Below are 13,927 nucleotides of genomic sequence, written 5' to 3'. Positions count from 1 at the left end.
ACGCAAAGTAAAAATACCATCTAATATACCATTCTACAAAAAATCAAAGATCAACCACAAAGGGCTTACATATGGATGGTCACAATCAAGAGTGTACCTCATCTGAGAGAGAGAGAGGGAGAGAGAGGGAGAGAGAGATGGAGAGAGAGAGAGAGAGAGAGAGATCATGCTACTGCCATAGATGCGTAATCCGGAGGTGGACTACTCCCTCATCATCATGGACATGCAGGAGATGTTGTTGGGGAGGTTGGAGATGCGAGCCGGCGATGTTTCCCCACCAATCTTGTCTTCTATGAACACCATTTCCGTGTTTATGTTTCTTCATTCGCCGCTCTGTGATCACGACCGGAACCCTTTTATAGAAGGTTTTAGGTCAATAAATGAGATCGACGCGAAGCTGGATGGCAACGGAACCACGAGGTGGAAAGTGGGACCCATGGCACGACAACGGTATCAGGTTGCGCCATGGGCCCTCTTTCGGCCCTCTGGAAGTCCCATGTGAGATCCAAGTGGTCCATGGCTTCTTTCTTCATAACGTAGAAAAAAATCTTAGATCCTTTTGAGTTAGCGAGTGTCACTAAAATCCAAAATAAAAGTAGAGTTTTTCTGAGCTACAGGGTTATAAACAAATAAATGAGATCTTATGGGAAATCCCAAAATCATTCTAAATAAAGATTATAACACCTTATATAAATTAATAATAATGGAATATAGCACAATAAATTACAAAGAACACATGCTTTTTAGATGCATCACCTGTGACTCCAACACCCACTCGCGGGGCTGCCCCATCCCCGTCCTCCTCCTCGACCACCGCAGGTCAACTGGCCCTCCCCGTCAGGTCCTCTCTCCATTGGGGCGAAGGAGAACCGACCGTAGCTCGCTGTCGTATCCGGTTAGTTCAAGGATTCCCTCGCCGTTGTCCCTATTTACGAAGGGAGGGCCCTGATCTTGGTTGTTCGTGGCTTGGACTTGAAATCCCTCATCTATATTTTTTCTTGACAATTGTTTTTATGCATTTTCTATGATTTTTGGATGAATATCGATGATTGTTCCATGTTTCATCGAAGCTTCTTTCAACATCCACTGTAGTTTCTTATTTTATGTACACTGAAATGATTTTTTGATTCCAACCAAGGTCCTATGTGTTTCTTATATGAAACATGTTGTTTCTTTCAAGCTCTGCTGGAAAAGTCATGTAAAACTTGTGTAAAAATATTTTGTCAAAGTTTCTTCCATGAATGACTATTTATGTCAACTACATACTAGATATTGGGTGAATCATGTGTTGATACTGGATCTTGAACTAATCTTGACACTAAGTTTTGTTTGATCTTTCTGTTGCAGATGGAAGCTTGTATCTTTCTTGTTTGAATCTATTTTTACATTCTTAAATCTCTCTTGAGTGTATGAATCCGTATGAAACATTCATGTTTGTGATATAAAACTATGGACCTTATGTGAATTATGTAGGAAAAATGCATGAAACCCATGTACTTTGCTTTATACTCCCTCCGTCCTGAAATAAGTGTACGTTTGGACATGTATTGAGTCAAACTTTATTTATCTTGATTAACCTTAAAAAGTAGCAGCATTTAAGACATTAAATTAATATCGGTAGATTCATCTTGACATATAGTTCAATTATAGTAATCTGATGTCACATATATTGTTATTTTCGTGTCACCTTAAAAAGTAGCAGCATTTAAGACATTAAATTAATATAGTTCAAAACAGGAAAACGTAAACTTATCGACGGAGGGAGTACCTTTGTAAATCATTTTTTGGAATTATGTATGTAAATGTGTGTATCTTGGTGAAAATTATTTAACTATGTTGGTGATATAATCGTGAAAATTTGTTAAATATATTGATGAAAGAATTGTTGAATATTTCTATGATAACATATTGTTGAAAAATATTAATTTTTTGAATCCTCATATATTTATCTTAAAAAAATATGTAACGGGTGAATCATGCAAAACCTAATAAGTTACAAGGTGATATGCAGAACTGAAGTGAACTTAACTATGTAAGAGGGTTGTTCGAACGAGTTGATAACAAAGATAGTCAAGGCATTCCTATATGTTGATTTGCATTTCTCCGTTGTGACTTACAGTGAGATACAGTATATGTGTACTGATAACAGAAAGCTTGGACACATGTGGGGTTCAGACCTGGGCACTCCACCGTAATTCTCAGTACTAGAGTCCATAAATTGCTGAAGATGCTGAGTTTGTGCTTAGGAATCTTAGTACTTAAAAGACAAAGTGGGTCTGAATAAACAAGAGCAGAGTGACATGTTATGCCTGCTGCCAAATTGATATTGACGTCATAGAAGTGTGGCCAAATTTTAAATAGCGGGCTATAGCTTTTTTCGCATCATGCCTCGAAGAATATTAGCGTGCTATAAAAGACCGAAAATCCTTAAATAACGCGCTATAGCGACCCTATAGCTTTTTCATGTGCTGCCACTAATTGGCTTAGCCCGCTATTTAAAACTATGAGTGTGGTACCAAAGAAGCTCACAACCGCTACCAATTAATCAGTGTCTCCCTAATTTCTGCAGTTGATCGCAATGGTCGCTCCCCATGTGTTGGTCCTGCCCTTCCCCGCTCAGGGCCATGTCATCCCTCTCATGGAGCTCTCCCACCGCCTAGTTGAACACGGAGTCAAGGTCACCTTCGCCAATACCGAGCTCAACCACGGTCTCATCCTTGGTGCTCTGGTTTCCAAAGACGGCAGCAGCAGCCTTGGAGGTGTCGACATGGTGTCCATACCGGACGGCCTAGGTGACGGCGAGGACCGGAAGAACCTCGCGCGGCTCGCGGAGGCGTTCTCGGAGGTCATGCCGGGCGAACTGGAGAAGCTCATCGGAAGGGTGTCCGACTGCAGTGTGTCGGGAAGCGAAAAGCTAACCTGGCTGCTCGCCGACGCGAGTATGGCGTGGGCCTTTTCCGTGGCGCGGAAACTCGGCCTCCGGACCGCCGCCTTCAACCCCTCGTCGGCGGCGATGTTCGCGATGAGGATGAGCATCCCCAAACTGATCATGGACGGTGTCGTTGACGAAAAAGGTCTACCGAAGCGGCGTGGCACGTTTCGGTTGGCTCCGGCGATGCCGCCCCTCGATACGACGGAGCTATCGTGGAACCGCGCCGGCGACCCCAAGGGCCAGCCGGTCATCTTGGATCTGATCCTCCGGAACAACGCGGCCACCCACCTCGCTGAAGCCGTCCTGGTCAACACTGTCCAAGAGCTCGAGCATGGGGCCTTCGCGCTCTTCCCCGAGGTGGTGCCGCTTGGCCCACTGGTCTCCGCCGAGTACAAGCCGGCCGGCAGCTTCTGGGCCGAGGACGACACCTGCGCGGCGTGGCTCGATGCACAGCCGGCCGGCTCTGTCGTGTACGTCGCTTTCGGCAGCTTCGCCATCTTCGACAGGCCGCAGCTTATCGAGCTCGCCGAGGGGCTCGCGCTGACCTCGCGGCCGTTCCTGTGGGTGGTCAGGCCGGACTCGGCGAGTGAGCAGTGGCTGGAAGACCTCCGCCACCGCGCCGGACCGCGCGGTCGCGTCGTGAGCTGGTGCCCGCAGCAGCTGGTGCTGGCGCACGCGTCGACGGTGTGCTTCCTGTCGCACTGCGGGTGGAACTCGACGTTGGAAGGGCTGGTCAACGGCTTGCCGTTCCTGTGTTGGCCATATTTCACGGACCAGTTCCTGAACCGGAGCTACATCTGCGAAGTGTGGCGGACGGGGCTGCAGGTGGCGTCACCGCCGGGCATTGCCGGGGAGGAGGCACAGATCGTAAAGAGGGAGGTGATACGGGGCAGGATAGAGGAGCTGCTCGGCGACAAGGAAATCAAGGTGAGGGCGCTCGCGTTGAGGGACGTTGCTCAGCGGGCCGTCAGCGACGGCGGGTCATCGCGCCGGAATCTCACACAGTTCGTGGACCTCATTCGAGGATGAATCAGCGAGCTAGCTAGCTCATGTATTTCGTTTTTGTTTTGGAAGATCCAAATCTATTTCATGAGTTTAGAGGAACTACAAAACAACCCAAACATACTAAAAATTACATCATAAATTTTAGACCAGTACTGCCATCAGAGTGAGTCAAGTAAAATTCAAGAGAGAAATATGAGCCAAATGAAAAGTTTGAGGGAAAATGAACTTTGTTCTTTCTCAAATTTATCGTACTATCCTAGCACTATTTCCTGGCTCACATAGCTCCTACATTTTAGATTTAGTGAAGTTCAAACTTCATAAATTAGACCAAGCATATAAATAAGTTTCAACATCGATGATGCCACCTCCGTTCTTGTATACTTCTTTCATTGCAAATTAATTGACCCAAACACATCTAGATTTGCGTGTATCTACATGTGTTTTAGTGTGTACATATTCCTTCCATTTTATATGTAAGGCTGCTTTTAAAAATGACATTTTGTCAATATGTAAGACCACTAACACAAATTGAGTAAGATTAATTATATTTCTACCTCATAGGATGGTGTTTATAATATAAAATTTGCATGCACCCATAAAGAAAAGAAGCACCACGTACAATATGTTTAATTAGCCTAAAATACGATGTCATTTTCACATAAATAATTGTGCTATTTATTGATTGGTTGTGTTTTGTTGGTATTTGAAACACGAGTTTGTAGCCTTATATAAAAACAGAGGAAGTACATGTGAATCTATACAAATCTGAGTCAATTAATTTGGAATTCAGGGAGCACAAGGTCACTATCTTATTTTCAAGATACCAAGAAAACAACATTAACAAATAAATAGCACGACTAATTATGTGGGAAGCTTCCCGTATTTCAGGCTAATTAAACATGTCGTGTGTGGTGTTGCTATTGTTACTGTAATATTCACATTAACTAGCATCATTGCACGAGAGAGAAATCTAACTAATTCTTCTCGAGAAAAGATAGTGATCTTCTATAAATAAATTTAATATTTTTGGAAGTGACATTGTATTGAAAAATTGGTAGGGAGTATCAAGCACATAGAATATGATAACGTATTTAATAGAGATTCTTATACAGGTGCAGAAATTGACTTTTGATATTGGGTGCATATTCTCCTCCCACACTACAGGAAAAAAACTTACCACTGACAGGCGTGTTTTCCGCACTACGAACGGTAGAGTCCAACTTCAGCAGCCACTGGTATGGCTTAGCGCTGACGTTGCCGTGCCCGTCTGTGGTATGTGTCCTGCGGTAACGATTATTAAGAAATCACAACGTCAACAGAATGCCTTCGGCCAGCGAGTTAGAGCATCCCCACTCGTTGGCGCTCCCCACGCCCAAATCTGGCGAAATTTTCGTCCGGATTGGAGGAAGATTTGGCGTGGGGAGGAGTAGTTTCCCAGCCGCGTGCCCAGGCGAAAACGACGATGCGAGTTTGAAAAACGGAAACTTGATAAACTTCGGCTAAATTCGGGCAAATATAGACTAAATTTAATGATATTTAGACTAAAACGGGCGGAGTTAATACATAGAGGCCGAATTCGACTATATTTCGAATTCGGCTAGGGGAATTCAAATGCTAATTTTAAAACACGGCGCTCTACATGCCCAAACGGCGGTAGAACACCGTGTAGTCGTCGCCGCCGTCGTCGGAGCCGTCGTCCTCGACCTTCGGCACCTTCGGCGGCGCGGCCTGGCGGCTGCTGCCCTGGCCGGCGTCTCCCCACCCCGGGGATGGCTTGTACCATTCGTCGTCCGAGGACTCGAGGTCGACGACGGGGGCAACGACGCCGGATGGAGGCGTCGCAGGACGGCGGTAGCGCGCGGCGTCATCGGCGGCGGTTGGAGCGGCGCGCGCGGCGAGTCGGCGTGCGGCGGCCAGGTCCATCAGCCGCCGCTGCTGCTCCGCCTCCTCGCGCTCCCACTCGCGCTGGACCACGCCAGGGCGGCGTCCTCGAGGGAGGGCGTTGTCGGCGGGCACCAGGTCGTTGAGCGACCTGGCGATCGCCTCCGCCACGGCGGCGTCCTCCGCGCGCTTCGCCTCCTCCTCGGCGAGCCTGTTTGCGGCGGCGGCCGCGGCGTCCTCCTTTTTCGCCGCCTTCCTCTTCCGCCCAGGCTGGGAGGGTTGGTCGCGGATGACGAGGGCGCCGCTGCTGCGCCCTCTGGTCGGCGGCGGAGACGCCGGCTCCTTCTTGACGCGCACCGGCGTCGAAGGCGACGTCGCCTCCTCCCTCTTCACCGGCGCCAAGGATGACCTCGGCGCCGATCCGGAAGACGACGAGCTGGCAGCCATGCGCCGTGGCTGCCAGACGTTTCCCCGGCGGCGGCTCGCCGATGCCCTCGATGGAGGGGGCATCGTGAGCACCGGGAAGTTTCCGCCCTCGATGTGATCGAGGACGGCCTCGAGTGTCCGGCCCGGCGCGCTCCACCAACGTCGGCGGCCCGCGGCGTTGTTGCGCGGAGGCGGCGGGCCGTCGTAGGAGGCGAGCTCCCGCTCCCACCGCCGCAGGAAGTACGAGTTCCACGCCGTGTAGTTGTCGGGGTGGTGGCGTGGCTCGGCGCGCTCCTCATCCGTCAAGGTCATCCGCGCCTCCTCGATGGCGACGTCGAGGGCGTGGCCATGAGGCGGCGGCGGGATTGGTACGCCGCCAGCACTAAGCCGCCACCCGCCGCCGGGAGGCCTCGTGTCCGGCGGGCAGGGGTACCCCGCCTGGTGGAGGAGGTGCCCCTCCCACGCGTGGAGCGACCGGCGGGGGAAGCCGTTGTTGGCTGCGCCGTCGTCGTCGTAGAACGCCATCGGGAGAGTAGAGGGAGAGTGGAGGGAGAGTGGAGCACGGGGTACGCCTCGCGGCGAGCGGACCGGCGTATAGAGGCGTGGCTGGCGCTGGTGATTAATGACGCGTGGAATGCGACGCGTCCGCGGCGAGCTGACCGGCGGCAGCCTTTAGTGCGCGCGGAAGACGATGCGTGCGCGGAAGACGACGACATTAACTCGCCGCGTGGCCGGCGAATGCAGACCGGCGGCAGGCTTTTACAGCGCGCGGAAGACGATGCGATGAGGACGACGATTGGTTTCTCTCGCCGACAAGTTGGGGCCACCAGACGCGCGGGAAGTTTCCTCGGTGTTTCCCGCGCTTTCGTTTCGTCCGGACTCCCCGGGGGGCCGGGGATGGCGTGGGATCGCCGGATGAATTTAGACCCAAATCCGGACGAAAACGAGGAACCGGGGGCGCGACTGGGCCAAATTACGCCGTCCGGATGGAAAAAACGTCGTTCGGGGGCCTCGTCGGGGAGACGAGTGGAGATGCTCTTAGGCTCGGTAGTAATGAACATCTGACTAGTTTTTTTTTTTTTTTTTTTTTTTTTTTTTGTTTTTTTTTGCATAGGAGCATCGGTAGTAAGTAAATTTGACAGGTTTTCAGTTGCCTACTTGTCAGTAGTCGATGTTCAACGACACACTTTTATCTTTTTTATCGTCAAATATATCTAGATGAGTGCTGATGGACAATAATTTTATATTTAATCAAAAGTAAACTACCAGTGAGGCAGTGACCTAACCTTCCAACCCATCGAGTCGTCACCATTATGGATGTAACAGTAACATATGAGTTTAATATGGTCGGCTGCTTTTTCTGTGACTAACGGTTCAGTGATTTACCACGGGTCGCTAGTTATTTTCAGGATTAAAAAATAAACTTAATTATAACAACAATAAAGGCAGACGAGGAGGATTATCTGGGTTGAAAGGTATCCATGTTATCTAGATTATTATTGTGTGTCATCACCATAGTTGAAAAGCCCAACATTCATGATGATCTACTTGTAGGCTCTGCCGCGAGTATGGTTTCTGGCTTGCGCTTGGGGTCCTTTTTTTTCTCTCTAGGTGGGATTTGGGGCGGGGAGGTTCGCGTGAGGGTTGTTGTGGATGAATAGGTGGCCCTCCTCAGCCTTGCAGCACTTGTCGGGCAGCTCAAAGAGCATGGCGGGGGAGGTGAGCTCGTCGTGGATGGAGAGCTTCTCGCTCATCCAGACATTGGTGACGTCGTTGCAGTACGCCGACCTGCTATCTGCGCCGGAGACCTTGGGGATCTTGTTGCGGGTCTCGCTGAAGCATTGCGTGAACACTCGAAGAGTCCCGCCAGGGCGCTGGCGCAGCGCGGGGAGGTGGTTGAGCGTGAGGGGGCGCTCGTGTGTGGCCTTGAAGTTGGCAACAAATTGGTCGCCCAGATCGACCCACGAGGAGATGGATTCCTCGGGGAGGTTCTTCAGCAACGTGCGACTCGCGTCCTTCATCACCATGGAAAACTAGTTGGCCATGACCTTATCGTCTCCACCGACAGCCTAGATGCTAACGGCATATACTTGTAGGAACTCAACGCGGTTCACGGGCCACACCACGCGATGAAGCTCCTTGGTGTGAAGCAGCCCCCATGGTTTGAGGCGATGTCCTGGGACAACTCGACGCGGTCGTGACGGCCTGCCGCGGCGACGTCTTGGATAGCTTGGTTCTGGTGCTCGCGCTAGCGCTCGAGGACACTGCGAGTGTCCTCCGGTGTCCTCTGCAGGATCTGGCAGCTCGCCCCGTCGACCCTTGGTGAGGAGGCGCCGTGGGACGGAACTAGTCCTCCCTTAGGCTTGCGCGCACCATCGGTACGCCCAGCGTTTTCCAACAGGGGGTGGAGGCGGTGGAGGAGGTGCTACATTAACGATGTGCCCCACTCGATCATTGTTTGAAGGTGGAGGCACCAAGGAGCGGGACCGCTCGGGGGCGACACCGGCGGCGTTGAAGAGCTTGGTTACAAGAGCGAGCCACACGTCGTGGCCGACCGCGGTTGGCCGATAGCGGAGAAGCTCCTGCTCCATGAGCAGCGCCGCCTCCGGAGTGGGCTGGTTGTGATGCCCACGCGAGGGAGCGGACGCAGACTTGTGGATGTAAGTGTAAATCTTCATGCACTAGCCAATGCAACCACAAGTCCGAACTGATGGAAAAGGCTAGGCAACCACTTATACATCTCAACACCCCTCCTCACGTGTGACCGGAAGAAGAGAAGAGGAGGTCAACACGTGGAAAGCAGAATAGCACACCTATGGACATAGGGGTGGACAAATATTGTGGAAGCCAGGACTCAAACTCGAGACCCTGGGCTCTGATACCATGTGAAGCTTTATGCACTAGCCAACGCAACCACAAGTCCGAACTGATGGAAAGGGCTAGGCAACCACTTATACATCTCAACAGTAAGGCCGTGGCTGCCGGTTGGATGGGATGTTGCGGTCGCGGCGGAGAACAGACTCCAGCTGGCCCCGGTTAGCATCGTTGCGGCGCGCGTGCTCGTTACGGTCACATCCATGTCGATGAAGAGGTCAAAGACGCACCTGGGCCCCCTACCTGGCGCGCCAAATGTCGGAGATTTGTTCCTCGTAAGGAACAAGGGGTGCTCCAAAACCCTTCGGTATCAAACTCAGGGGGCTTAACACAACACTCCCCGGCCTCTCAGTGAACATAGTGGAGAACGATGGAAAGCACGACAAGGGACACATTTGTTTACCCAGGTTCGGCCCCTCTTTGTGACCTAAAGAACTACTACTACTTTGTGTATTGATGGTTTAGCATTGCGAGGTTTACAAATCTTGGTGCTTCCCGAGGAGGAAAAAAGACCAGATCCTATCGGGGTCAGATCTAGGGTTTCTATGGGATGGGAAGTGGATCGGAAGATAGATCCCCTCTACGGTGCGGCCACTGCGCCTTATATAGATGCTCTGGTCCTCTTCTTCTTAAACATTCGGCGGGAAGGGATGCCACATAACAATAAATAAGGGCAGCTATACTGGCACACTTTACCCATGGACTTGGTCCATGAGAAGCTAAAGCTACACTCCATATTGGCGATGGGCTGGCCGCTTATGTCTTCCTCTGCCCCGCGGAGCCGTCCATAGCCTCCTTTCACCAAAACGGCATGCCTTGGTCGCTGCAATTTCTTGGACGTTATTTATACATGCAAGTGGAGGGCGTACACTTTATCCCTACTGCCATTTTCTAACACGGCGCAGTGTCACGGGTACGATGCTCGATGGGTCCTAGCGCAATGGACACACTCCATGCCGTTCACCTACATGGAGATCCTCGCAAGGGACCTTGCTCTAGAGGCTAAATATAGATGTTCTCGGCGAGGTCTTTGTCTTCAAGGTGATCCTCCACGAGGAGGCGCCGGGCGCAGTAGCTAGTGGGTGGTGGTACCCTTGTTTCAACTAGACCGACATCGGTCGAGTTTGTCGTTCTATCCTTAGGCTCTTGGGATTTCTTCTGTATGGGCTCCCTCCTCTCTGAAAGGGTTTGTCTCCCTATACATTTTCAAGAGTATTAGTCATGGATTTACGATAGCAAGATGATCTGGTGGTTTATTACACTCATGAGTTGATATGAAGCAACGACACATCCCACCCAGATGTGCGCAACCTCTTGGAGGGCGATGCGGGAGGCTCCATCTACAAAGGGATAACATTCAAAGAACCCTTAAGCTTCAATACAGAAGGATACCTAGGCCCCACAATGGAAGTTCCCTCGAGCTTTGCCCCTAGCTTCTCCTTGAGCTGTGACTGCACCAAGGAGCTAGAGGAAGCATCCTTGAGTTATGCTTTCGCTTGTGCAGAAGCTCATTGGCAGCATCATCAGGAGACCAGGTTGATAGAGGGGGCGAGCAGGTTTCCTCCCCATCCTTGGGCTTGGTATAAACCTCTGATTATGGGGGGAAAGCGCTTGAGAGTCACATGGACCTGGAGTCGCAAAGGCAGTCAAGCATGTTAATCATCGAGTCGGATCAGAAAGCAATGAAGAAAATTGAAAGCAACTTCTACCTTCAGGAGTAGGTGGTCGATGTCGTAGGGAGCAACTGAAGGACTGCTTGGGAGCTCATCCCCCGTTTTTAACAAGGTGAAATTCTTAGCGCCCTTCTCTAGCTCCCTGCTGGAAAAGTTCTCAATTTGAGATCCATGTAGGGTCAGAAGGGACTAAGTACATCCACAGGGGGTGTGCCCTGATGAGCGCAGATTGCACACCATTGGGGAATCCCAAGAGGAAGGTATGATGAGCACAGTAGCAAGTTTTCTCTCAGTAAGAAATCAAGGTTTAATCAACCAGTAGGAGAAAGATGTGACTTCTGAAGGTGTTGCTAGCTGACTTGTAGCAGAGCGCACTACCGGCGTCAGCAACAACGTGGAACTTGCACACAACACAACCAAAATACTTTGCCCTAACTTACAGTGAGGTTCTCAATCTCACCGGTTTTGGTGAAAACAAAGGATTAACCGTATAGTGTGGAAAGAGATATTTGTTTGCAGTGAAATTAAAGAGAACCGTTCTTGTAGTAAGTAAAAGAACATGATGATTTTATCAGTGTAAAATAAAGGACCGGGGTCCACAATTCACTAGAGGTGTCTCTCCATAAAGATAAATAACATATTGGGTGAACAAATTACAGCTTGGGAATTGACAGAATAAAGACCATACATGACAAGATGATTACTACGAGATTCATGTGGGCATTACAACATAATACATAGACTGTAATCCAGCTGCGTCTTTGACTAATAATCCACCTTCAGGTTACCATCTGAACCCCTTCAGTATTAAGTTGCAAGCAACAGATTATCAAATTAAGCAATGTGTGTAAAGTAAACAATATAATTATCCTTAGACAAAATATTGTTGTTTTCTCCCTAGTAGCAATAGCACATCTACAATCTTAGAAGTTATTTTTCACTCTTCCAGAAAAATAGAGGCATGAACCCACTATCGAGCATAAATACTCCCTCTTGGAGTTACAAGCATAAATACTTCCAAGACTCAAGGAAAGAAAAAAATTACGGAAATAAAACATGGGTTATCTCCCAAGAGTGCTTTTCTTCAACGCCTTTCAGCTAGGCGCAAAAAAGAGCTAGCATCAAGTATTATAAAGTGAAGAAGCATCAACATCATAACTTGTTCTAATAATAGAATCAAAATGTGACTTTTTTATTTTTGTAGGAAAGTGTTCCATACCATTCTTGAGTGGGAATTGATATTTAATAATCCCATCTCTCATATCAATAGCAGCACCAACAGTTCTAAGAAACGGTCTTCCCAAAATAATTGGACAAAAACATTGCATTCAATATCCAAAACAAAACAAAATCAATGGGGACAAAGTTATTATTAACCATAATAAGAACATTATTAACTCTCCCCAAAGGTTTCTTCTTAGCAACGTCATCAAGATGAACATCCAAATAACATTGTTCGAACAGTGGCAAATCAAATATATCATAGATTTTTCTAGGCATAACAAAAATGCTTGCACCAAGATCACATAAAGCATTGTAATCAAAGTCATCTACTTTCATCTTAATGATCGGCTCCCAACCATCTTATAACTTTCTAGGAATAGAAGCTTCGCGTTTTAATTTCTCTTCTCTAATTTGCATGAGAGCATTTGTAATATGCTTTGTAAAAGCCATATTTATAGCAGTAGCATTCGGAATTCTAGCAAGCTTTTGTAAGAACTTAATTGCTTCAGAGATATTGCAATGTCAAAATCAAATTTATTATGATCAAAGGTAAAAGGACTATTGTCTCCCATACTCCGAAAAATTTCAGCACTCTTATCAGAAACAATTTCAGTGGTTCTAGGCAATTTTGTAGAAGGAGTGGGGACTTTTTCTACACCAATTATTTTACCATTAATAGTAGGAAGATTGCTAGCATTTGAGGTTTCAGTATTACTAGTGGTGGTAATTGTACAATCTTTAGTCATATTCTTGCTTCTAGCAATTTCATCTTCTCTTTCCCACCTAGCATGCAATTCCGCTAACATCCTAACATTGTCATCAATTCTAACTTGAATGGCATTTGTAGTAGCAAAGGGATTTTCATCCATAGTTACAGGTTTAGCAGCCTAAATCAAAGAAGTTTGTGCTTCAGACAAGGATGAAATACATGTTTGAACACTTGAAATTTTGACTTGCAAACTAGAAATTTTCCTATTTAAATTCTCAAGTTAACAACTAATATTTTTCAACATAGCAGATTGTTATTCCATGGTTTTAGTGAACACATTATTTTTCTCATATGCATTTGAATAAAGTTCTTAGTGGCCTTTTCAACTTCTAAAATCTTTTCCTCACTAGGCATATATCTACCATAATAACCATTACCAATATTAGAAGGATATGGCATATAATTGTTACTACCAAAATTATTCCTATAATCATTGTTGTTGAAATTATTGCTTTTAATGAAGTTCACATCAACATTCTCTTCTTGATCAACCAAAGAAGCTAACGGAATATTATTTGGATGAACATGAGCTTTACCATTAACAAGCATAGACATAATAGTATCAATTTTATCACTCAAAGAGGAAGTTTCTTCGACATAATTTACCTTCTTACCTTGTGGAGCTCTCTCGGTGTGCCATTCAGAATAATTTATCATCATATCATCAAAGAGTTTAGTTGCAGCCCCCAAAGTAATTGACATAAAGGTACCTCCAGCAGCTGAATCTGGAAGGTTTCTTGAAGAAAATTCAGTCCTGCATAAAAAGTTTGGATGATCATCCAAGTAGTCAGTCCATGAGTGGGACAATTTTTTACTAAAGATTTCATTATTTTCCAAGCTTGAGCAACATGTTCATTATCAAATTTTCTAAATTTCATTATGTCACTTTGATACGTCTCCAACGTATCTATAATTTCTTATGTTCCATGCTAGTTTGATGACAATACCTACATGTTTTATTCACACTTTATATCATTTTGATGCATTTTCCGGTACTAACCTATTAACAAGATGCTGAAGTGCCAGTTCCTGTTTTGTGCTGTTTTTGGTTTCAGAAATCCTACACAGGAAATATTCTCGGAATTGGACGAAACAAAAGCCCACGGCCCTATTTTCCACGGAGGGTTCCAGAACATCGAAGAA

At 47.4% G+C, this 13,927-nt stretch overlaps 1 protein-coding gene across 1 annotated transcript; it reads left to right on the top strand.

The window, feature by feature from the left end:
- The first annotated feature begins 2,454 nt into the window (after window positions 1-2,454).
- Window positions 2,455-4,186, top strand: LOC127292777 (UDP-glycosyltransferase 83A1). Its single transcript, XM_051322232.2, has one exon. The coding sequence runs from the start codon at window positions 2,579-2,581 to the stop codon at window positions 3,959-3,961; it is 1,383 nt and encodes a 460-aa protein (XP_051178192.1). The 5' UTR covers window positions 2,455-2,578; the 3' UTR covers window positions 3,962-4,186.
- The last annotated feature ends 9,741 nt before the right edge of the window (window positions 4,187-13,927 follow it).

Source organism: Lolium perenne, chromosome 4 (genome assembly GCF_019359855.2).
Source record: "Lolium perenne isolate Kyuss_39 chromosome 4, Kyuss_2.0, whole genome shotgun sequence".
NCBI lineage: Eukaryota > Viridiplantae > Streptophyta > Magnoliopsida > Poales > Poaceae > Lolium > Lolium perenne.
This window is presented reverse-complemented; position numbering and strand designations above follow the sequence as displayed.

Coding starts and splice junctions, on each gene's coding strand:
- LOC127292777 (XM_051322232.2), top strand. CDS start 2,579: ATGGTCGCTCCCCATGTGTTGGTCCTGCCCTTCCCCGCTCAGGGCCAT.